The sequence below is a fragment of the Scyliorhinus torazame genome, chromosome 2 (genome assembly GCF_047496885.1).
Source record: "Scyliorhinus torazame isolate Kashiwa2021f chromosome 2, sScyTor2.1, whole genome shotgun sequence".
Lineage (NCBI taxonomy): Eukaryota > Metazoa > Chordata > Chondrichthyes > Carcharhiniformes > Scyliorhinidae > Scyliorhinus > Scyliorhinus torazame.
In genome coordinates this window covers 178,825,846-178,851,643 of record NC_092708.1, presented here as the reverse complement: position 1 = coordinate 178,851,643, position 25,798 = coordinate 178,825,846, and the positions used below count along the sequence as shown (strand labels likewise).

The window sequence follows — 25,798 nt, the reverse complement described above, 5'->3', positions numbered from 1 at the left end:
CAGAGACATCGGGCCATTTTGAAAGCTTTAGTGTTTGTCGGAGAAAACTGGAAGTAAGTAAGCTCTGATCGGAAAAACCTTGTGTGACCGCAAGAGATACCATTTTCTTTCCCAGAGATATAGCTTAAAAAGTGACAATAATTAAAAATAGTTGTCTGGGGTCAAGGAAAAGGCTGTAACAACTCAAGCAAAGCAGTCATTTGAAGACATTCAGATAGAGTCTGAAGGGGTTCTCACAAGCATCAGGATCTGTTTCGGAATGCAAGTATCACTTTAGATCTTGCTAGTTTAAGCTGCATTGAGAGCTGTATGTTTATTTCCTTGTTGTTCAATGGGAAATGGAGTAGTATTGTTAAAGAAGATAGGGAACAAAGAACTGTACATCCAGGAACAGGCCCTTTGACCCTCCAAGCCTGCACCAATCCTGATGCCTATCTAAACTAAAACCATCTGCACTTCCAGGGTTCATATCCCTCCATTTCCATCCTATTCATGTATTCGTCAAGATGCCTCTTAAACGCTACTATTGTATCTGCTTCCACCACCTACCCCAGAAACGTGTTCCAGGCACTCACCACCCTTGTGTAAAAAACTTGCCTCGCACATCTCCTCTAAACTTTGCCCCTTGCATCTTATATGTCCTAGTAATTGACTTTTCCACCATGGGAAAAAGCGTCTGACTGTCCACCCTGTCCATGCCATTCATAATTTTGTAAACCTCTATCATGTTGCCCCCTCAATCTCAATAGTTCCAGGGAAAATAATCCAACTTTATCCAACCTCTCCTCATACCTGTTAGTGAGGGGGACAGCCACATCTTAAGGTGTAATTATTAGCTGTTCGTTTTGGGTTTGAAGTTAAAACCAGTACAATATTGTGATTCATAATAAAGTTTTGTTTTAAAAATAAGCAAGCCCTGTTTCTTTGTGCAATCACTCCTGCAGCGAATTATTCTGTCTGCTCACTCTTGCAAATTAAAATAAAATATTGGCGTTTTGGTCCAGAATCGTGCAACTGTTGGGGTCTGGTAGGGATCATAATACTGTGTTGCTAGTTAATGTAAAATATATTGTCCCACGTCTAGCATTAACCATTTATGATCAAGGGGGTAGTTCCCACAGTAAGATTGATTCTGCTGAATTTGATGTCAGCCAATTAAAATGATTAGTTTCTGCGTATGCATTATACTGGACAAAACTGAAGAAATGGTAGAACTTCCCAAACCCATACATAAGTTGTTCCCAATTCTTATCATCTGGAGGAATAAAAGAGGACATTGGAAAGGTAAAGATTTAGAATTTACTGCCGACAGGAGTGGTGGAATTGGAAATGATGAATGATTCAAAAGGAAATTCATGTCATTGAATGGCAGAGCAGACTCAATCGGCTGAATGGCCTATGTCTTATGGTCTTATGGGAAGTGGGTGGGCACCTGAAGGAAATAAACCCAAAGCTATGGGGGTCGAGTGGGGAATGGAACTGACTGGATTGCTCTACAGGGAGACTGCATGAACTCAACGGACCAAACGGCCTTCTTCTGTGCTATAATAACTCTATAACTCTAAGGCCTGTGACTCCTCAGTGAATGGATTGGCTTTGCAAGAGAGTAAATTATGAATCCAGTGGAGGTTTCAGGTAACCCTACATTATTTCAGATACCGTACAGATCAAAAATAGCTTCTTCCCCGCTGTTACCAGACTCCTGAATGACCCTCTTATGGACTGAATTGATCTTTCTATGCATCTTCACTACTGTTGCAGCACTATATTCCGTATGCTTCACCCGATGCTATATATTTACATTGTGTATTTATTGTATGTCCTTTGTTTTTTCATGCATGGAAGGATCTGCCTGGACTACACGCAGAACAATACTTTTCACTGTACCTTGGTACATATGACAATAAATTTAAATCTAAATCTAATTATTTCACATTACTCAAGAGAAAGACTTATTATTTTCTCCCTATTCAATTGTTCCCTTAATCCAGGCAGCTGCATGTTGGACAGAACGGTCTTCAGATACTGTGCAAAGCCTTGACTGCTCCATGCTCTGAACCACTGCATGAAAGTTCAGTGACAGCCTGTCTGGTGCACCTAGCTGTGTCGGGTGCTGGCTCATCAACCTTCATCGATAACCTATGTCTGAGTCCACTGCAGCATGGTTAATATGCGATCTCCCGCTTTGGCATGCTGGCACCCATAGCTTCCTATTCCCTGCTCCTTGCCCTTACACAATTGTTGTGACCGGTCATTCGCCACTCGAAGACCCCTCCCCTAGCTTACCCACAAAAGTGGGGCCAATCTCTTTCTGGGGTCAGAGTGAGTTTGGTGTAGGGAGCCATTGCAGGAGGAGTGGACAACAGTGAGAGATCGGCAAGAGAATGACAACCATCGGGAGACAAAAGGCGTCCGCAAAGACCGAGATGGCAAGGATTAGAATTGGTCAGCGTAAACTGAGAGGGAGAAGTATGTTAGTTGAGCATATAAACTGAAAGAGAGATAATGTGAACTGTCGATGGTGCTGCGGTATGTATTAGCACTAAATGAGGACAGGAGAAGGATTGAGGCATATGAGGAAAAAGAGCGTCGGTATGAACTGAAGTGGGGGGAGGGTGATAAAATTAACTGCTGGAGGAGGGGATGAAAAGTCCCAGCAGAAATTGAAGTGGGAGACAATTACTTGGATGGAAAGATGAAGAGTGCAATAATATTGATACAGAAGGGACGAGAGACAGCATATTCTGAGAGGTCAGGAAGAAAATTGTACCTTGATATACTTGGGAAGCAAGCCGATTGCCTCCATGTAAGTGTAGCAACAATATAAATAGCTTGTTAAGAAAGGTTTTAGCATTAAATGAGAGATATCTGCTGAAATTGCTTTGCATATTTTACTGTATATGTGACAGATTGTTAGATGCATTTACAGTTTCAGTTATGATTCGACTGTTCAACGTTGATCTGTTTTCGAGCTGTCAGCTTTTTGAGGTTTAGTCTGATTCCTCAAAACATTTTGGATTAAATGTTGCATGTTTTCTGTGGTGGTCTGTATACGGTCCAGGGCTGCTCTTGACACCCTATGCGGCTGTTGCTCATATCCAATGGGGTTGTTGTTCATACCCAATGGGTATGCTGCAGATACCCAATGGGGTTGTCATTGATACCCAATGGGACTGCTGCAGATACCCAATGGAGTTGTGTTGATACCCAATGGGGTTGTCGTTAATACCCAATGGGTCTGCTGCAGATACCCAATGGGGTTGTCGTTGATACCCAATGGGACTGCTGCAGATACCCAATGGGGTTGTCGTTGATACCCAATGGGATTGTTGTTGATACCCAATGGGACTGCTGCAGATACCCAATGGCATTGTTGTTGATACCCAATGGGGTTATTGTTGATATCCAATGGGGTTGTTGTTGATACCCAATAGGATTGTTGTTGATACCCAATGGGGTTGTTGTTGTTAATGGCATCATAATTGCCCTTCCCCCAGCTATAACTCTTGCCCTGCGGTGTATACTTATCCCTTTCCATCATTAATGTAAACGTCACCGAATTGTGGTCACTGTCCCCAAAGTGCTCTCCTACCTCCAAATCCAACACCTGGCCTGGTTCATTACCCAAAACCAAATCCAACGTGGCCTCGCCTCTTGTTGGCCTGTCAATGAGATTGTTGTTGATACCCAATGGGACTGCTGCAGGTACCCAATGGGGTTGTGGTTGATACCCAATAGGGTTGTTGTTGATACCCAATGGGGTTGTTGCTAATACCCAATAGGGTTGTTGTTGATACCCAATGGGGTTGTTGCTAATACCCAATGGGGTTGTTATTGATACCAAAGGGATTGTTCTTGATAACCAATGGGAATGTTGCAGATAGCCAATAGGGTTGTTGTTGCTACCCAATGGGGTTGTTGTCGATGCCCAATGGGGTTTTTGCTGATAACCAATAGGGTTGTGGTTGATACCCAATGGGGTTGTTGTTGATACCCAGTGGGGTTATTGCTAATACCCAATGGGGTTGTTATTGATACCAAAGGGATTGTTCTTGATAACCAATGGGAATGTTGCAGATAGCCAATAGGGTTGTTGTTGCTACCTAATGGGGTTGTTGTAGATGCCCAATGGAGTTTTTGCTGATAACCAATAGGGTTGTTGTTTATAACCAATAGGGTTGTTGTTAATAACCAATAGGGTTGTTTTTTGGTAGCCATTGAAATATTGACCACCTTTACCGTCATTCTGACAAGAGGTGAGTTTGGATTTCAATTTAGCAATTATTCATGCAGGAGTATTTTACAAGTTAAAAAGCACTAAAGCAGTTAAGCGGTGATTAATTTGTGTATTTCTGTGGCGTGCACCTATGCATCTATGGAGTAAGGGTGGACAGGCTCAGGAGGGGTGTGGCATCACAGGGAAAGTGATGTGACATCATTTGGGGAGAGGGGTGACATCATTATGGGAGGGTGTGATACCCTGGGGAGGACCAGAAATGAAGGTAAGAACAGGGCCCACAAGATGTAAGTCTACCACTGTCCAGAATGGCTGAAATAGAGGCCTCTACAAGGCAATTCCCTTCCACTGGGGAACCCATGCTCATTATTCAGAGTTCCTCAAATCTAGCAATGATTATCCAGACAGTCATTTGGAATGCAACAGTAAGTGGGGCGGATGGGAGGAGAATCCACCATCACATTGGTACATACTTTCTCTTTGTAAGAACTTACGCCTCTGATTTAAATGCAGTGAACTTCAGTTAGTGACAATCAGGGCTTTGAGATTCAAAAGTTCCAGTAGGAATACCAGTGGTATTTAACCATTTAAGATTGTAGAGATTACATCCAGCAGCAGATTTACAATGAAACACCCCTTGCCTAGGCACAGGGCTACGATCAATGTGGGGCCCCTGCCCTGACCAGTGTCTACGGGCACCAATCAGAGCCTAATAACTCTGCAATTGTTGATAAGTTCATTTGTTGAGCTTATCAGCAGGCAATGCAGAGTGACATCAGACTCTGATTGGTCAAGACCTCTTACAGCGGGAAAACAGACTGGTCCGAACGTTGAGGCATGTGCATGAGAAGAACCAGAGGTGACTAATTGAAGATGGAGAGGCAGAAAATCCTGTGTTTTACTTCTGCGAAAAAAGGCACAGTCAGCAGGCTTCTTGACCCAGGGCTGAGGGCAGGGCAGCCAGCAACAGCGAGGCATCGGGTGAAAGTCATGAGCCAAGGTGAATCAGCAGGTCAGCAGCTATCAAGCAGTGAGTGGAATAGTTGAGGGGCTACTCGACCCAGCCAGGACTAAAGGCAGGCCAGCCAGAAACAGCGAGGTGAGGCATGAGGCATCGGGGCCAGGAGAAAGCCTTGAGGTGGTTTTCCAGGCAGTCGGGATCAGCAGCCATTGAGTAGTGAGGGGAGCAGGTGAGGTAGCTTGACCCCCAGGACTGCAGAGAGCAGGCCAGCCAGCAAGGCATCGAATCAAACTTTACCAGCACTAAGAGATGACGAGTGAGGCAGGAGAACTTGAAGGCCCCAGGTGAGTGAGGTTAGTGAAACTGTGAGTATCAGTGAGTGTGAAGGGAAGGGGGGGGGGGGGGAGACTGTGAGGGGCTGGGGGATGGGGGCAAACATGTGTGGGTGTGGGGGACAAGGGGAGCAGAATGTGTGATAGGGGAAGTTAGCCAGAATTGCAGACTTGCACTAAAGCAGAGTTTTTCAAAGTGCGTGTTGTGACCGACATGTGGGTGGGTCGTGTGTCGGCATCAGGAGGGTCGCGGAGTGATTGGTCTTCCCTTTCCCTTGGTGGTCCCAATCGCGGGAGAAGCGCCACCAGCTTTTACATTTAGAATGGTGGCACTGCTATGGAAATAAATGAGGCTGTGTGGAGTTTTCCAGCCAGAAGGTGCAACAGGGAGCAGGTCTCACGGAATGTATGAACACTTGAAGTCAAGCACCCTCCAGGTACCTGCTCCTGGTGCCAAACACGGAGCAGTGTTTCTTCCATTTTCCAGTTGCTGGAAAGCAAGGCAAGTGAACTGTGAGGGTGAATGGTTTTCTTAAAAGGAAGATTTAGATTTAAATTTATTGTCATGTGTATCGAGGTACAGTGAAAAGTATTATTCTGCGTACAGTTCAGGCAGATTGCTCCATACAAGAAAAGATAGAACATACGATAAATACGTGAGGACACATAATGAAAATACATAAACATAGACAGAGGGTGAAGTATACCATATAAAGTGAAGATATGTAGAAAGATCAGTTCAGTCAGAAACTCAAAGAGGCAGTGTACCTATTGGCCAGGATCTCACAACAAAATCTGCTGGAGAGAGCCGCTCACGAGAGTCTAGGACAGGACAGAGCAGTGCTAGTGTTAGCTCTGTACAGAGCTCCAGGGCATCTGGGTTAACAGCCTACAAAGAAAAAACTTAACTCGGGAACAAAGCAGTATGAAGATAAGTTCATGAGGCAAGGTTTTTGTCAATTGTGCCAAGCAAATAAGGATGCAAGCCCATGTGTGTTATTATGCAGGGAAATATTTGCAAATGACAGGAGAAATTTCAGATTTTGAAAGGGAAGTGGTGGGTGAAAAATTCCTTTTGAGCTTGAGATCCCAGAGTCAGTTATTAACTTAGAGCTGACTCCAAGTTAAAAGACTACGCTGATGTAGCTAAACTGTAATATCACATTTTAAACATGCCAGAAGCTTATGAGGCTGTCAGCTTTCTGGTGTAGCATCTCCGAGGAGCATCCAGTGCTTGGTAAAGCACGTATTTTTTTGCCATTGCCAAGGGGCTTTTCACAGTAACTTCACTGCAGTGTAAATGTAAGCCTACTTGTGACAATAAAGATTATTATTATAATTATTCACAGTGACCTACAGGTGCGATGTTGGATTTTCCATTTTCACAAAGACACAGATGGCAAAAAGGTACTGGCTGAACTCTGCACCCTCTCCTCCTGTGAACCTGATTGGAGTGAGATCATGAGGGCCAAGCAGGCTTTCCTTTCGTACTAAAGGTATGTGAACATGGCGTGTGTCTCCAAGGTTGGTTGGCGTGGGACGCGAAGGTCATTCGGCTAGGGTCACAAAGGTCGGCCGGCGAGAGTCATGAAGCCGGTGTGGGTCTAGAAGGTCGGTTGGCATGGATTCCAAAGGTCGGCCAGTTGGTAAAAGTGGGTCCCAGAAAAAAAGTTTGAAAAACACTGCACGAAAGCATTAAAGCCGTGATTAATTTGTGTATTCCTCTGTCTTGCGCCTTTGCATTCTGCGGGGCAAGGGTGAGTGGGCTCGGGATGGGTGTGACATCATGGCGAGGGGGGCCCAGAAATGAAGTGAGTGAGGGGCTCACAGTGTAAATCTACCTCTGGTTACAAGCATGCAATGAGGAAGGTTCTTGCTGCATGCCCAGTAATGTCTTGCTTAGTATATGATAATTGATAATGGGGAAGAATCCTAACACAGTGACAGTGTTACGATCCCATCAAATTCCTACAGTGCAGAAGGAGGCCATTCGGCCTATTGAGTCTACACTGACCCTCCGAAAGAGCACACAGCCCCCCCTATCCCCATAACCCAACCCAACCTACACATCTTTGGACATCAAGGGTCAATTTGTCATGGTACCCGAACAGGCGCCGTAGTGTGGCGAGAAGGGGATTTTCACAGTGACTTCATTGCAGTGTTAATGTAAGCCTACTTGTGACACTAATAAAGATTATTATTATGGCCAATCCATCTCATCTGCACACCTTTGGACTAGGGAGGGAAACAGAGCACCCGGCAGAAACCCACGCAGACACGGGCAGAACGTGCAAACTCCAGTCGCCCTAGGCCTGAATTGAATCCAGATCCCTGGCGCTGTGAGGCAGCAGTACTGATCACTATGCCACCATGCTTCCTCTAGTCTCCCCTATGTAGAGGAGACTGCATTGTGGAACAGCGGAAATTGAAGGAGGTACAAGTGAAATGCTGCTTTACCTGAAAGGAGTGTTTTGGGCCTTGAATAATGTGGAGGGAGGAGGTAAAGAGGCAGGTGTGGCACCTTCTTCGATTACAGGATGAGGTGCCGCAAGAAGGGAATGGAGAGTGGGATGGAGAGTTGGGTGAACAGGAAGAGAGGGAGTGGTCCCTGCAGAAGGTAAGGACTCAATCACTCTAGGGTGATATCTGCCCTTAACCTCTCACCACAACAACCGCCTGCCATCGGGAGATGCTTGCTTTGCGAGAATAGCTTCTTCCCAGCAGTGTGGCTGGGATCTAATGATTTCAGCAGAGTATGAGAAATTGTAACAGATTACCGCTGAGGGACGATTTTAACAGTGTTTAAAATGTTCTGAATCTTCTCAACTATTAGCAATGTTACATTACAGTCCTTCTTTAGTAACAATGTACTAAATTCATTTTTAAACCACAAGGAAATGAACTGATAAACTGAAACGTTGTAGCTGGGACACAAACAATTGTCTCAATTATTGTTTTACTCAATTTATACTTAATGCAGAAATCCCAGTTCTCTTATCCATTAGCACACATAACTATGATATTCTGGGATAACGATCCCAACCAAATAAAATTGGACTTGTAAACTCACTGGATCATGTTGTCAACTGGTTGTATAATTCCGACAATTCAAAGACACTTTTGTCCTCACTATAAATAAAGTATTACACAGTATTATTGTAGACTGCAAGCCGGGACCAGGTAAAGGACACAAAGCGAGCGCGGTGAGTATTTCCCAGAGGTGCACTCTATTCGGGACCGCACTAAGAAGACTATTTGTATGGTTCTATTTTTTGAGTACCTGTTTTCTGGAAGTGCAGTTAGTCGAGTTGCAGTGTCCGGGGGATTTGAGTCTTGCTCTGCACCGGGTTCCCAGGAAACGCACAGTTTCGCAGAGGGAGATGTAAACAGTTGAGGGTTGCCTAGGTTTTCTGGCATGTGACCAGGCTGGTCAGTCAGTGAAACGATGTTTGCATCTTCAGAGGATCTGGTGTGACCGTGCTCAGGAATCTTTGCAAAAACAAAACACTGCCGATGCTGGGAATCTGAATTGTAGATTATTTGCAATGCTTTATGGGACTATTATATGTAGCATGATGAATATTAGGAGTTTTAATATTTTTTCCAGACGAATCCTGATAAACTTTCTGACAGATACAACAAACTAAAATAAAACATAATTGTAGCGAAGCAATCATTTTTCTCTCTCACATCTTTCCTTCCTGAAGATGCTGGGTCCCCAGGGAACTTGTACAATTGCATCATCTTTACCAACATTGGTACAGAGCCCTTATCAACCAAAAATGATTTAACCGTATTGGTTGAAGTAAAAGACGCGCCAGAATTTTAAAAATAATATTCAGGAAAAAATATTTCAGTGCGTGTAGATATTTGATATTAACATTTCAAATAAAATACATTTCAAACAATTCAGTGCATAAAGATATTTGATATTTACATTTCAGATAATTTTTTTTTCAAATAATTCAGTGCATATAGGTAATTGATATTTACATTCCAAATAATTCAGTGCATATAGATATTCGATATTACATTTCAAATTACATTCCACTGCACAAATTTTCAAATTACAAACAAAAACAATGATACAGGATGACATCTTATTGTAGAACCAAAAAAAATCCTTTTTGTTGTCACACTCAATATCACTGGTGTAAAGTAAACTCACTTTCTACAAATTGTACATCATCTCAGGGCATAATAAAAATCGTTATTGTCACAAGTAGGCTTCCATTGCAATGAAGTTACTGTGAAAAGCCCATAGTCGCCATTTCCGGCACCTGTTCGGGTACACAGAGGGAAAATTCAGAATGTTCAAATTACCTAACAGCACGTCTTTCGGGACTAGTGGGAGGAAACCGGAGCACCTGGAGGAAACCCACGCAGACACAGGGAGAACATCGCACAGACAGTGGCCCAAGCTGAGAATCGGACCTGGGACCCTGACGCTGTGATGCAGCAGTGCTAACCACTGTGCAACTGTGCCTGGTGTTGCTTTTCTTTTAAAGAGCCACAAAGGCATCAGTTCTTCTGCTGTCAGAACAACAGTGTAGTTGGTCATTTCAAGGCCCGGCATTTTTAATTGACAGATGGTGCCTGACCTGCTGATTTTTTCTATTTTTATTTCAGAGTTCCAGCACCTGGAGTATCTTGCCTTTGTATTAGGGTTTTTATTGGTATCACAGCATAGAAGGAGGCCATTTGGCCCATTGAGTCTGCACCAGCTCTCTAAATGAGCATCATCACTTAGTGCCATTCCCCTACCTTTTCCCCATACCCCTGCATATTGTTTGTATTCAAATAACCATCTAATGCCCTCTTGAATGCCTCGATTGAACCTGCCTCCACCACACTTCCAGACAGTGCATTCCAGACCCCAATCACTGGCTCTGTGAAAAAGTTTTTTCTCACATCACATTTGTTTCTATTGCAAATCACTTTAAAATCTATGCCCTCTCATTCTTGAATTGTTCTAGAACCTTTAGCGCCCACAGTCTTGTTCAACGGAACATCAAAAGTTAAAGGAATTTCATCTGCATTGCTTAATTATCCAAGTTCAAAACAGAGCACCTAGAGGATGTTCTGAGACATAAGAACATAAGAACTAGGAGCAGGAGTAGGCGGCATCTGGCCCCTCGAGCCTGCTCCACCATTCAATGAGATCATGGCTGATCTTTTGTGGACTCAGCTCCATTTTCCGGCCCGAACACCATAACCCTTAATCCATTTATTCTTCAAAAAACTATCTATCTTTATCTTAAAAACATTTAATGAAGGAACCTCAACTGCTTCACTGGGCAAGGAATTCCATAGATTCACAACCCTTTGGGTGAAGAATTTCCTCCTAGGCTCAGTCCTGAATCTACTTCCCCTTATTTTGAGGCTATGCCCCCCAATTCTGCTTTCACCTGCCAGTGGAAACAACCTGCCCACAACTATCCTATCTATTCCCTTCATAATTTTATATGTTTCTATAAGATCCCCCCACATCCTTCTAAATTCCGAGTACGTCCCAGTCTACTCAACCTCTCCTCGTAATCCAACCCCTTCAGCTCTGGGATTAACCGAGTGAATCTCCTCTGCACACCCTCCAGTGCCAGTACGTCCTTTCTCAGGTAAGGAGACCAAAACGGAACACAATACTCCAGGTGTGGCCTCACTAACACCTTATACAATTGCAGCATAACCTCCCTAGTCTTAAGCTCCACCCCTCTCGCAATTAAGGACAAGACAATTTTCTAATGCAGGTGTCCGTCACAAACAAGAAAAATGTGTGTTCCTGGCAGGCAATTTGGTCTATTTAGGGTACTGAGTCGATAATAAAGGCCTACACCCAGGAAAGAGAAAGTTAAGGCCATCAAAGAGACACCGACCCCCCAAAATATGACAGAATTAAAATATTTCCTAGGCTTCATAAACTACTATGGGAAATTTATCCTAAACTTGGCAACTTTATAATAATAATCTTTATTGTCACAAGTAGGCTTACATTAACCTTGCAATTAAGTCACTGTGTAAATCCCGTAGTCGCCACATTCCGGCGCCTGTTCGGGTACATAGAGCGAGAATTTAGACTGTCAAAATTACCTAACAGCACGTCTTTTGGACTTGTGGGAGGAAACCAGAGCACCCAAAGGAAACCCACGTAGACATGGGGAGAACGTGCGTCTCCGCACAGATAGTGACCTAGGCCGGGAATCGAACCTGGGACCCTGGCACTATGAAGCAGCAGTGCTAACCACTGTGTTACCCTGCTACCCTATGTCATCTTTGTTCACACTGTTAATAAAACACCAGAACTGGTAATGGCAGGCACTGCAGGATGACGTCTTCTCGAAGTTGAAGTTGCAGTTACTATGAAGAAAGGCTAGATAAGCTTGGGTTGTTTTCTTTGGAGCAGAGGAGGCTGAGACGGGATCTGATTGAGGTGTAAAAGGTTATGAGGGGCATGGACAGCATGTATAGATAGAAGTTGTTCCCCTTAGTTGAAAGGTCAATAATAAGGGGGCATGATTTTACGGTGAACAGCCGGAGGTTTAGAGGGGATTTGAGAAAATAAATTTTCACCCAGAGGGTGGTGGGAATCTGGATGCACTGCCTGGGAGGCTAGTTGAGGCAGGAAACCTCACAATAAAAAGGACTTTGATGAACCCTTGAAATATCATAATATTCAAGGCTATGGGCCGAGTGCTGGGAAGTGGGATTAGTGTAGATTAGACTATCGTTTTTTTGTTGATGCAGGCTTGAATGGCCTCTTCTGTACTGCATGATTCTATGAACAAACAAAGAACAAAGAACAAAGAAATGTACAGCACAGGAACAGGCCCTTCGGCCCTCCAATCCCGTGCCAACCATGCTGCCCGACTAAACTACAATCTTCTACACTTCCTGGGTCCGTATCCCTCTATTCCCATCCTATTCATGTATTTGTCAAGATGCCCCTTAAATGTCACTATCGTCCCTGCTTCCACTACCTCCTCCGGTAGCGAGTTCCAGGCACCCACTACCCTCTGCGTAAAAAACTTGCCTCGTACATCTACTCTAAACCTTGCCCCTCTCACCTTAAACCTATGCCCCCTAGTAATTGACCCCTCTACCCTGGGGAAAAGCCTCTGACTATCCACTCTGTCTATGCCCCTCATAATTTTGTATACCTCTATCAGGTCGCCCCTCAACCTCCTTCGTTCCAGTGAGAACAAACCGAGTTTATTCAACCGCTCCTCATTGCTAATGCCCTCCATACCAGGCAACATTCTGGCAAATCTCTTCTGCACCCTCTCTAAAGTCTCCACATTCTTCTGGTATTGTGGCGACAAGAATTGAACACTATACTCCAAGTGTGGCCTAACTAAGGTTCTATACAGCTGCAACATGACTTGCCAATTCGTATACTCAATGCCCCGGCCAATGAAGGCAAGCATGCCGTATGCCTTCTTGACTACCTTCTCCACCTGTGTTGCCCCTTTCAATGACCTGTGGACCTGTACTCCTAGATCTCTTTGACTTTCAATACTCTTGAGGGTTCTACCATTCACTGTATATTCCCTACCTGCATTAGACCTTCCAAAATGCATTACCTCACATTTGTCCGGATTAAACTCCATCTGCCATCTGTCCGCCCAAGTCTCCAAACAATCTAAATCCTGCTGTATCTTCCGACAGTCCTCATCGCGATCCGCAATTCCACCAACTTTTGTGTCGTCTGCAAACTTACTAATCAGACCAGTTACATTTTCCTCCAAATCATTTATATATACTACAAAGAGCAAAGGTCCCAGCACTGATCCCTGTGGAACACCACTGGTCACAGCCCTCCAATTAGAAAAGCATCCTTCCATTGCTACTCTCTGCCTTATATGGCCTAGCCAGTTCTGTATCCACCTTGCCAGCTCACCCCTGATCCCGTGTGACTTCACCTTTTGTACTAGTCTACCATGAGGGACCTTGTCAAAGGCCTTACTGAAGTCCATATAGACAACATCCACTGCCCTACCTGCATCAATCATCTTAGTGACCTCCTCGAAAAACTCTATCAAGTTAGTGAGACACGACCTTCCCTTCACAAAACCGTGCTGCCTCTCACTAATACGTCCATTTGCTTCCAAATGGGAGTAGATCCTATCTCGAAGAATTCTCTCCAGTAATTTCCCTACCACTGAAGTAAGGCTCACCGGCCTGTAGTTCCCTGGATTATCCTTGCTACCCTTCTTAAACAGAGGAACAACATTGGCTATTCTCCAGTCCTCCGGGACATCACCTGAAGACAGCGAGGATCCAAAGATTTCTGTCAAGGCCTCAGCAATTTCCTCTCCAGCCTCCATCAGTATTCTGGGGTAGATCCCATCAGGCCCTGGGAACTTATCTACCTTAATATTTTTTAAGACACCCAACACCTCGTCATTTTGGATCTCAATGTGACCCAGGCTATCTACACACCCTTCTCCAGACTCAACATCTACCAATTTCTTCTCTTTGGTGAATACTGATGCAAAGTATTCATTTAGTACCTCGCCCATTTCCTCTGGCTCCACACATAGAATCCCTTGCCTATCCTTCAGTGGGCCAACCATTTCCCTGGCTACCCTCTTGCTTTTTATGTACGTGTAAAAAGCCTTGGGATTTTCCTTAACCCTATTTGCCAATGACTTTTCGTGACCCCTTCTAGCCCTCCTGACTCCTTGCTTAAGTTCCTTCCTACTTTCCTTATATTCCACGCAGGCTTCATCTGTTCCCAGCCTTTTAGCCCTGACAAATGCCTCCTTTTTCTTTTTGACGAGGCCTACAATATCTCTCGTCATCCAAGGTTCCCGAAAATTGCCGTATTTATCCTTCTTCCTCATAGGAACATGCCGGTCCTGAATTCCTTTCAACTGCCACTTGAAAGCCTCCCACATGTCAGATGTTGATTTGCCCTCAAACATCCGCCCCCAATCTATGTTCTTCAGTTCCCGCCTAATATTGTTATAATTAGCCTTCCCCCAATTTAGCACATTCATCCTAGGACCACTCTTATCCTTGTCCACCAGTACTTTAAAACTTACTGAATTGTGGTCACTGTTACCGAAATGCTCCCCTACATCTACCACCTGGCCGGGCTCATTCCCCAATACCAGGTCCAGTACCGCCCCTTCCCTAGTTGGACTGTCTACATATTGTTTTAAGAAGCCCTCCTGGATGCTCCTTACAAACTCCGCCCCGTCTAAGCCCCTGGCACTAAGTGAGTCCCAGTCAATATTGGGGAAGTTGAAGTCTCCCATCACCACAACCCTGTTTTTACTCTTTTCCAAAATCTGTCTACCTATCTGCTCCTCTATCTCCCGCTGGCTGTTGGGAGGCCTGTAGTAAATGCCCAACATTGTGACTGCACCCTTCTTATTCCTGATCTCTACCCATATAGCCTCACTGCCCTCTGAGGTGTCCTCCCGCAGTACAGCTGTGATATTCTCCCGAACCAGTAGCGCAACTCCGCCTCCCCTTTTACATCCCCCTCTATCCCGCCTGAAACATCTAAATCCTGGAACGTTTAGCTGCCAATCCTGCCCTTCCCTCAACCAGGTCTCTGTAATGGCAACAACATCATAATTCCAAGTACTAATCCAAGCTCTAAGTTCATCTGCCTTACCCGTAATACTTCTTGCATTAAAACATATGCACTTCAGGCTACCTGACCCGCTGTGTTCAGCAACTTCTCCCTGTCTGCTCTGCCTCAGAGCCACACTGTCCCTATTCCCTAGTTCTCCCTCAATGCTCTCACCTTCTGACCTATTGCTCCTGTGCCCATCCCCCTGCCATACTAGTTTAAACCCTCCCGTGTGACACTAGCAAACCTCGCGGCCAGGATATTTATGCCTCTCCGGTTTAGATGCAACCTGTCCTTCTTATACAGGTCACACCTGCCCCGGAAGAGCTCCCAGTGGTCCAGATGATTCTACATCCTGGCTCATTATGATTCCAAGAGAGAACTGGTATTAACATGTTAAGCATCTCCATATGGAGTAGGGCAGTCTTTTCCCATTGATGGGACGATGGCACAGAGAGATTTATAGCATATGCATCCAGAAACTTGGTGGATGCAGGAAGACGCTAGTTTCAGAATGAAAAGGAAGGATTGGCTGTTAATTTTGGGGTGAAGAAATTCCACCTATATATCTCTGGCATACATTTCACAATTGTTACAGACTATAAACCCCGGCTGGGCCTTCTAAAGTGGATAAAGTGATTCCCCCCATCACCTCGGCTTGGATTCAACATTGGGCATTATAGTTAGTGACCTCCGAATACTCTTTTGAGGACTATCCAGGAACACAAATTGCCAATGCGGATGCCATGAGTCGCCTTCCACTGCCCACAAGCTTGGCCCCTCTGTTGACTTTGGAAGAAGTCATCACAACTTTGAACTTCCTGGATTCCTTGGCAGTATTAGTGAGGCAGATTCAAGTGTGGACCCAGTAGGATCCTCCACTGGCAAAATTGCCCCATATGATTCTCAGTGGCAGAATCCGAGGACACCCCACAGATGGCATGAAGCCCTTCTTCACTAAGTGACAAGAGCTGAGTATGGAAGATGGTATCATCTTGTGGGTAGCCAAAATAGTCCCCCCCCCCGCCCAGGTTGGCAGTCAATCCTGATGGAATTGCACAATGGACATCTCTGGGTATCCAAAATAAAAATGCTTGCAAGGAGCTATGTCTGGTGGCCCTGGCCCAATAAGGGGCTGGTTTAGCACACTGGGCTAAATCGCTGGCTTTTAAAGCAGACCAAAGCAGGCCAGCAGCAGGGTTCAATTCCCGTACCAGCCTCCCGAACAGGCACCGGAATGTGGCGACTAGGGGCTTTTCACAGTAACTTCATTTGAAACCTACTTGTGACAATAAGCGATTTTCATTTCATTTCATTTTTCATTCATTGAGAATCTGGTGAAGCAGTGCACATTGTGCCAGGAGAACCAGAGCTCCCACCTTCGGCCTCTTTGCACCATGAGAGTGGGCAGGAATACCATGGGTACGGGTGCAAGTGGACTTAGCTGACATGTTCTTGGGATCAATGTTCTATATTATAGTATGTCCTCCACGACTTCTCATCCAACAATCGAAAAACTCCAGCAAAGTTTCTGTATCGATGGCATACAAGAGGTCCTCATATCTGATAATGTCCTTTACCAGTGGACATTTTCAGGCATTCATGATGTTGAATGGCATTAAACATATCAGAACGGTGCTGTATGATCCATTGTCCAATGGCCTGGCTGAATGGGCAGTTCAACAATTCAAAACCAGAATGAAGAAACAGCTTGCTCGTTCCCTGGATATGAAACTGGCCTTCTTTGGTTCCTCTTTGATTATAGAACCACACCGCACAGGATGACAGGAGTCACACCAGTGGAATTGTTAATGGCACAACAACTGTGCACCAGGCCCAGCCTGCTATTTCCCAACTTGGGGGGGGGGGGAGAGTCAAAGCAGGAGACCCAAAAAAGGAATTATGACATCAAAAGACCTGAAAGGATCTTCAGAACAGGAGATGCCATCTATGTGCAGAACTTTCAAGCTGGTTCCCAATGGATCACAGGAGTCGTGCTGGAAAAGATTGATCTAGTTTCTTCCAAAGTCAAAGTCCAAGGGAAGGCCATGAAAAAACACTTGGACCTCATGAGAAACAGGAAACCCACTCCAATGGAGCCGATTTCAGCAGAGACGACAACCTTGATGCCTGTTGTGACTATCTCCGGCAAGGGGCCTCAGTCCATGGAAGAGGCATTCACCTAGGCGATGAAGAGGCAAAGTCCGAAATGGAGACTGAGGAGTTCGATCCTCTGCAGGGAGTCAGCATCGAAGACGAGCCTCTGTCTGAGGTCCTTCGACGCTCAATAACGAAGTGATGATACCCGTCCGCTTCATGCCCCTGATTCAGCTCCACCTGCTGTTGACTTGAAGCCTCTTGCCAAGCTACGAAAGAGGCGAATGATGTAATGTCGCAGAAATCACTACTGGTTAACAAAAATGGAAATTAGTCATGATGACCATGCCGGGGTCTCGGAGGTGAGGATAGCCCCTTAGTGCTGCGGGACAGAGCTGGGCAGTGCCCAGGCACAGACCCCCAACAGCGCCAGGTTGGCACTGCCAGGTTGCCACTGCCAGGATTCCCAGGGACGGGCCATGGGCATGGCCTCGCGGGAACACCATGGGAGGGCCACAATACGTGAGGATGCCAGCGATGGTGATGTGGTGAGGGGGGGAATGATGCCCTGCTGTCAAAGAGGTTGGCAGGGGAAGATACCTTTGTCGGAGATAATGGGGGGAGAGGACGCTGAGGCACCCTGATGCCTAAATGTTGTGTGGGGGTGAGGTTGGGCGAAGGGACCCGACCATTGAGTGGTGGGGGAGGAGGTTAACCCACTTTACTGGAGGTTGTCTGCCCTTGTCTGCCTGGGGTCAAAATATCTGGGTGGGGTTAGGAGGGGACCTTTAACTAGTCTTTGGGATCGGGGCGCCCTTTAATAAGGGCACCCCGATCACAGTGTAGCTGGGCTCCCGGCACTATGAGGCCCCACTCTTCCAGAGTGGTGGCACTAAACACACTATCTGCTTTTCTTGGATGAAGTGTCAGATGATCTGGAGCTGCCTGTGTGTCTGGGGAGAAAGTCGTCAGTTTTCAGTCAGAGCCTGATATTTTGTCATTTTATTTGGAAAAGTCCGCCCAATGTGCTGAGTGTGTAGCTCGCGTGATAGGGGGAGACTCAGTCTGGGCCCACCCGCATAATCTCAATGTGACAGGGGAGACTCTCAGTCAGGACCCACCCACACATTCTCAATGTGACAGGGGAGACTCTCAGTCAGGACCCACCCGCAAAATCTCAATGTGACAGGGGAGACTCTCAGTTTGGACCATCCGGCACAATCTCAATGTGACAGGGGGAGACTCTCAGTCTGGACCATCCGGCATAATCTCAATGTGCCAGGGGAGACTCTCAGTCTGGGCCCACCCGCACAATCTCAATGTGACAGGGGAGACTCTCAGTCTGGACCCTCTGGCACAATCTCAATGTGACAGGGGGAGACTCTGAGTCTGGGCCCTCTGGCACAATCTCAATGTGACGGGGGAGACTCTCAGTCTGGACCATCCGGCACAATCTCAATGTGACGGGGGAGACTTTCAGTCTGGACCATCCGGCACAATCTCAATGTGACGGGGGAGACTTTCAGTCTGGACCTACCGGCACAATCTCAATGTGACAGGGGAGACTCTCAGTCTGGACCATCCGGCACAATCTCAATGTGACAGGGGGAGACTCTCAGTCTGGACCATCCGGCACAATCTCAATGTGATGGGGGAGACTCTCAGTCTGGACCATCCGGCACAATCTCAATGTACAGGGGGAGACTCTCAGTCTGGACCATCCGGCACAATCTCAATGTGACAGGGGGAGACTCTCAGTCTGGACCATCCGGCACAATCTCAATGTGACAGGGGGAGACTCTCAGTCTGGTCCATCCGGCACAATCTCAATGTGATGGGGGAGACTCTCAGTCTGGGCCCTATGGCACAATCTCAATGTACAGGGGGAGACTCTCTGTCTGGACCCACCCGCACATTCTCAATGTGACAGGGGGAGACTCTCAGTCTGGGCCCTCTGGCACAATCTCAATGTACAGGGGGAGACTCTCAGTCTGGACCATCCGGCACAATGTCAATGTACAGGGGGAGACTCTCAGTCTGGACCCACCCGCACATTCTCAATGTACAGGGGGAGACTCTCAGTCTGGACCATCCGGCCCAATCTCAATGTGACAGGGGGAGACTCTCAGTCTGGACCATCCGGCACAATCTCAATGTGACAGGGGGAGACTCTCAGTCTGGGCCCTCTGGCACAATCTCAATGTGACAGGGGGAGACTCTCAGTCTGGACCATCCGGCACAATCTCAATGTGACAGGGGAGACTCTCAGTCTGGACCATCCGGCACAATCTCAATGTGACAGGGGGAGACTCTCAGTCTGGACCATCCGGCACAATCTCAATGTGACAGGGGGAGACTCTCAGTCTGGACCCATCCGCACAATCTCAATGTACAGGGGAGACTCTCAGTCTGGGCCATCCGGCACATTCTCAATGTGACAGGGGGAGACTCTCAGTCTGGGCCCTCTGGCACATTCTCAATGTGACAGGGGAGACTCTCAGTCTGGACCATCCGGCCCAATCTCAATGTGACAGGGGAGACTCTCAGTCTGGGCCCTCTGGCACAATCTCAGTGTGACAGGGGGAGACTCTCAGTCTGGACCATCCGGCACAACCTCAGTGTGACAGGGGGAGACTCTCAGTCTGGACCATCCGGCCCAATCTCAATGTACAGGGGGAGACTCTCAGTCTGGACCATCCGGCCCAATCTCAATGTGACAGGGGGAGACTCTCAGTCTGGGCCATCCGGCACAATCTCAATGTGACAGGGGGAGACTCTCAGTCTGGGCCATCCGGCCCAATCTCAATGTGACAGGGGGAGACTCTCAGTCTGGACCATCCGGCATAATCTCAATGTGACAGGGGAGACTCTCAGTCTGGACCATCCGGCCCAATCTCAACGTGACAGGGGAGACTCTCAGTCTGGGCCCACTGGCACAATCTCAATGTGACAGTGGAGACTCTCAGTCTGGACCATCCGGCACAATCTCAATGTACAGGGGAGACTCTCAGTCTGGACCCACCCGCACAATCTCAATGTGACAGGGGGAGATTCTCAGTCTGGACCCACCCGCACAATCTCAATGTACAGGGGGAGACTCTCAGTCTGGACCATCCGGCACAATCTCAATGTACAGGGGAGACTCTCAGTCTGGACTCATCCGGCACAATCTCAATGTGACAGGGGAGACTCTCAGTCTGGACCCATCCGGCACAATCTCAATGTGACAGTGGAGACTCTCAGTCTGGGCCCTCTGGCACAATCTCAATGTGACAGGGGGAGACTCTGAGTCTGGGCCATCCGGCATAATCTCAATGTACAGGGGGAGACTCTCAGTCTGGGCCATCCGGCCCAATCTCAATGTGACAGGGGAGACTCTCAGTCTGGGCCATCCGGCATAATCTCAATGTACAGGGGGAGACTCTCAGTCTGGGCCCTCTGGCACAATCTCAATGTGACAGGGGAGACTCTCAGTCTGGACCATCCGGCACAATCTCAATGTGACAGGGGGAGACTCTCAGTCTGGACCATCCGGCACAATCTCAATGTGCCAGGGGAGACTCTCAGTCTGGACCATCTGGCACAATCTCAATGTGCCAGGGGAGACTCTCAGTCTGGACCCTCCTGCACAAGCACAATGCAACTTTGCTCAGTTTGAAGCTGTCAATCAACCCCTTTGACGCCTATTTGCACCAGGCGGCTGTTAATTGGCTCTTACGGCTGTCAGTCGCGGTTGCCGTGGTGAGTCCGTGCCTCGGCTGCTGGTGATTGGCGGCTCGCCGGTCAGCTCGTCGGGCGGGGCCTGACCAGCAGCTGGGCCGGCTCGGAGCCTGGGAGCCGGCGGCAGCAGGATGTCGGAGTCGCCCGAGACCCAGAGTTTGGCTTCGGCCTCCTCGCAGCTCAATCTGGCCGAGGCGGAGGGGGTGAGTAGGAGGCTCCGGGCCCAACTAGAGCCCCAGGTCTCGGGGCTTAGTGATTGCCCTCAGTGACAGGCAGCCTCCCCTCTCTTCAGTCACAGGCCGGAATGTGCCGGCCTACCCTGCAGCACCTGCTCAGTGCTGGTGTCAGAGTCCAGCTCAGCCTCCTGCCTGGATTGGGAGGACAGTGGGTGTTAAACAGCTCTTCTGCTGTCAACATGAAACTCCCAATGTTTTGACAGCTGACATTGTACCTGCAGCCTGTCTGACTGACTTTGTGTATACTCCATCATCACACCCAAATCACAGAGTTGTTACAGTGAAGAAGGAGGCCTTTCGGCCCATTGTGCCCACACCGACTCTCCAAACGAGCGTGACTTAGTGCCACCCCCTGCATTTCCCCATACCCCTGCACATTGTTTCTATTCAAATAATCATCTAATGCCCTCTTGAATGCCTCAATTGAATCTGCTTCACCACACTTCCAGACCCCAACCACTTGCTGTGTGAAAAAGTTTTTCTCATATCACATTTGCAAATCACTTTAAATCTGTGCCCATTCGTTCTTGATCCTTTTACGAGCGGGAACAGTTTCTCCCTATCTACTCTGTCCAGACCCCTCATGATTTTAAACATCTCTATCAAATCTCCTTTCAGCCTTCTCTCCAAGGAAAACAGTCCTAAGCTCTCCAATCTATCCATGTAACTCAAGTTTCTCAAATCAGGAACCATTCTTGCAAATCTCTTCTGCACTCTCTTCAGTGCATTCACATCCTTCCCATAGTGTGGCACATAGAACTGTCCACAATATTCCAGCTGATGTCTACCTAGTGCCTTGTATAAGTTCTGCATAACCTCCTTGCTCTTGTACTCCATGCCCCTGTCAGGGCTCCAGCACAAAAGTGTCAACTTCAGTTTGTGATCCAAATCATTAACCCCTCTGCCAGCCTCTGCAATTCAGACACAGCATTAAATCTCAGATCTTCTGAAATTGCAAAATTCTGAAATCTAATTCTGGCCTCTGCAGCATTCCTGATATTTATCACTCCATCATTGGCGGCCACAAAATATTAAGTTGCCTGGGTCCCAAGCTCTGGAATTCCCTCCCGAAACATCTGTGCCTCTCTCTCTCCGTTAAGATGCCCTTGAAAACTTCCATTACTAGACAGGGTTGGATGACAGGCCACCACCACAATTCAGGAAAGATGTGATTTTGTGATAAAAACAGAGAATACTGGAAAAACCCAGCAGGTCTGGCAGCACTGATGGAGAGGGAGTTCGTGTTTCTGGTCCATATGACCGTTCAATAGAGCATTATAAAGCTGCCGTATTTCACCAATCCTTGCATTTTCAGCATTGATCCATTTCTTACAGTTTCACTTTCTGTGTTATTGTGTGTAGTTGTGCTCATGTGTGCCACCATTCTGTGCAGCTGGTATTTGCATGTCCCGAGGACTGTAACTACTCGGGATTAATTAAAAATTCATGAAGCCTGGTTATAAATCAGAGACTGAGTTAAATCAATGAGGAAAGAGAGATAGAGAAGTGAAGGTTCATAGAGGAAAGTCAGTAGGTTGGGGACTGTTAAGCTGCTGCTGCGAATGATGGAGACATTAAAACCATTGATGGGCACCTTACCAGAATTGAAGGAATATTGATCTCTCAGTGGATTGTGGGGTTGTAGGTTAGCTTTGCTTTGAGGTTACAGAAATATGAAGGAATTTGGAAGTAAAGATGAGTATTTTAAAATTGGTGGGGTTGCTGGACCGGGTGCATAGCTATGTAGGTCAGCAAACACAAGGGTAATGGGGCTTGGTATGATTTTGGACTGGGAAGCAAAACTTTGGATGGGCACAAGATTATTTATGGTGGAAGATGGGAGGCAGCCAAACGTGCTTTGGAATCGTGAAGTCTCGAGGCAACAATGATATAGATGAGGGTTTCAGCAGCACGAGCTGAGGCAGGGGTGAAAATGAGAAATGTTAAGGAGGTAGAATCGGTGGTCCTCGTGATTGTGTGGATATAGAGTCAGAAAGTGATCTCGAGGTCATAAATGATGCCAAAGTCACAAATGGACTTGTTTAGCCTCAGATAGTGGCTGGGATGTAGAATGTGTGACTAGAGAGCAGATTCCAAGACTGGGACTGATTCTTCCAGTGTTTCGCTGGATGAAATTTCTCATCAGTATTGGATGTTGGACAAGCAGATTGACAAACCAGGTACAGTGGATGGCATTGACAGGGGTGGTGGTGAGGTAGAACTAGGTGTTGTTGTGAACCTAACATTGTGTAGGCTCGTGGGAAACCAATTTGTGGGGAAAACATCCTAAAGGTAATAGGTAAATGATAAGTTAACTAGTTAATGCTGTTGTTTGAAGGAGGAATGGTGGTCCTGACACCAGGGGGTCTCCCTATTTTTCAAATAGTGCCCTGAGATTTTCTTTTGCATACATCTGAAAAGATGAAGAAATCCTCAGTTTATTATCTCATCCGAAAGTTTTTCAAAAAATTTAGAGTACCCAATTCATTTTTCCAATTAAGGGGCAATTTAGCGTGGCCAATCCACCTACCCTGCACATCTTTAGAGTTGTGAGGGTGAAACCCACATAGACAGGGGGAGAACGTGCAAACTCCACACTGACAGTAACCCAGGGCCGGGATTCGAACTCGGGTCCGTAGGCAGCAATGCTAAACACTGTGCCACCGTGCTGCCTCTCATCCGAAAGTTGGCACTTAATCTGATAAAATGGCATTCCCTCAGAATTGCACTGAAGTGTTAGCCTTGACTATGGGTTGAAGTCTGTCGTGGGGTTTGAATCTCTGAAGTTGGAGACATGGGGGCAGTTTTATGAAGAATGATATCATCTTATTGACTTTCCCAAATAATGACTTAGAGAGGAAAACAGGAAGACACTGGTAAAGAAACTAAAACAGTGTAAGAATGTTAATCTTAATTGACTAGACCCTGCCCTCCAAGGACAGGGGAAAGTTATCCCACCTTTGCAGATTGGTCTTGACCCTACCTACCAGACTAGCATAGTTCAGTTTATGAAGCGGGGCCTAATCCCGAGCCACCCGAATCCCCAAACACCTGAAACTAAATCTGGCCAAGCTAAAAGGAAGCAAGGAAGCACCTCCAGGTTGGCTTGCCTCCCCCGGGAGTTTACCAGAAAATACAGTCTTTTCCAGATTTAACTCATATCCTGAAAAAGAGCCAAAGCTTTTCAGTCAGTCTCAGGCTCTCCATCCACTCCGGCAACCCCATGATTCTGAGGTTCTGTCGTCTCGACCTGTTCTTCAGGTCATCCACCTTTGCCTTCAGGTTCTTGTTCCTCTCCTCCACTAGCAGTATCCCAGCTTCCAATACGCCAATTTGATCATTATGCTGTGACAGTGCTGTCTCTACACCCTTCAGCACCTCTCCATGTTCCTTCACAGCCTCCAAGGCTTTCCCCAGCTTCTCCTGAATCGGACCAAGCACCTTGACCTTTCGAGGATTTTCATCATCACGTTTCCTTGCTTATCAAATGCTTGTCGAATTGATTTTCATGCTCTTGCGCCAGCACCCCAGTTGGCGTTTCCACAGTAATAGGAGCGACGACGTGCGCCATATTCTCTTCCCATGAGCCTCGTGAACCTTCTGGCTCCGTCGAAGGATTGTGACCCTTCGCCTTCTTGCCACCAACTTTCCTTGTAACATTTGACATACTTTCGTCGACAGATGCTTAATGCAATTAGATGGGCCGGGTTTGATCACCAAAATTCCCCGGGAACTGTGCAAAAAAGACCAAAAAACAAGAATCCTGGCTGGAGGGAGCTACCTTATGTGCAACCTTCTCCTACATGTCACTACTGGAAGCCCCACAGCTTGGCTACTATATTACTGATTATAAATGCTTTTCCTCATGTTGAGCTTTCTATTAATGATGTAACTTTATTACTTTTTGAGAATGAGACGTTTACCACTCTATGTTTGAGTTACTTATTGTTTAAGAGCATAATCCCACAATCTCAGTGACTGAGTTAATAATATGGAGTAATCAATAAACTGATTTGTTTGTTTCAAGATTTTTAGACTTGTCCCAGTTAACGTTTAAAGCTAATTTATTGTGGTTCCTTTTTCCTCATGTTAGGTTTATCCAATTGGAACTTTACTTCCCAAATTCATTGATTTTTGAAATTGTTACACTTGGTGTTGTTGCGAGATAGTACGATGAGGCAGAGTTACATCCAGCATTTGGCCAGCATTATTTGCCCACCCCTAATTGTCCTTGAGAAGGTGGTGGAGAGCCACCTTCTTGAACTGCTGCAGCCAACGTGGTGTAGGTACACTCACAGTGCTGTCATGAAGGATATTCCAGGATTTTTACCCAGTGACAGTGAAGAAACCGTGATATATTTCCAAGTCATGACGGTGAGTGACTTGGAGGGGAGTTTGCAGGTGGCGATGTTCCCAAGTGTCTGTTGCTGTTGTCCTTCTAGATGGTAGTGACTGTGGTTTTGGAAGGTGTTGTCTCAGGAGCTCTGGTGAGTTCCTACAAAGCATTTTGTAGATAGTGCTGCTCTGTGCATCATTGGTGGATGATGTGAATGTTGAAGTTTGTACATGGGTTCCTGATGGTGTGAGTTTCTTGAGTATTGTTGGAGCTGCACTCATCCAGGCATGTGGAGAGTA

General features: G+C 46.5%; 2 protein-coding genes across 8 annotated transcripts in view; one reads left to right on the top strand and one right to left on the bottom strand.

Moving 5' to 3' along the window:
* The window catches only part of nme9 (NME/NM23 family member 9), a 126,332-nt gene extending 117,277 nt beyond the window's left edge, over positions 1–9,055 (bottom strand). For all 5 annotated transcript variants that reach the window (XM_072480736.1, XM_072480781.1, XM_072480745.1 and 2 more), the window contains exon 1: positions 8,811–9,055. The gene's annotated coding sequence lies outside the window, so the exon portion shown is untranslated. The remainder of the gene's footprint in view (positions 1–8,810) is intronic.
* An 11,915-nt stretch (positions 9,056–20,970) lies between these two features.
* The window catches only part of vps8 (VPS8 subunit of CORVET complex), a 1,010,867-nt gene continuing 1,006,039 nt past the window's right edge, over positions 20,971–25,798 (top strand). For all 3 annotated transcript variants that reach the window (XM_072480702.1, XM_072480693.1, XM_072480711.1), the window contains exon 1: positions 20,971–21,130. In XM_072480702.1, coding sequence (XP_072336803.1) covers positions 21,059–21,130 — 72 coding nt within the window. In that variant the 5' untranslated portion in view covers positions 20,971–21,058. The remainder of the gene's footprint in view (positions 21,131–25,798) is intronic.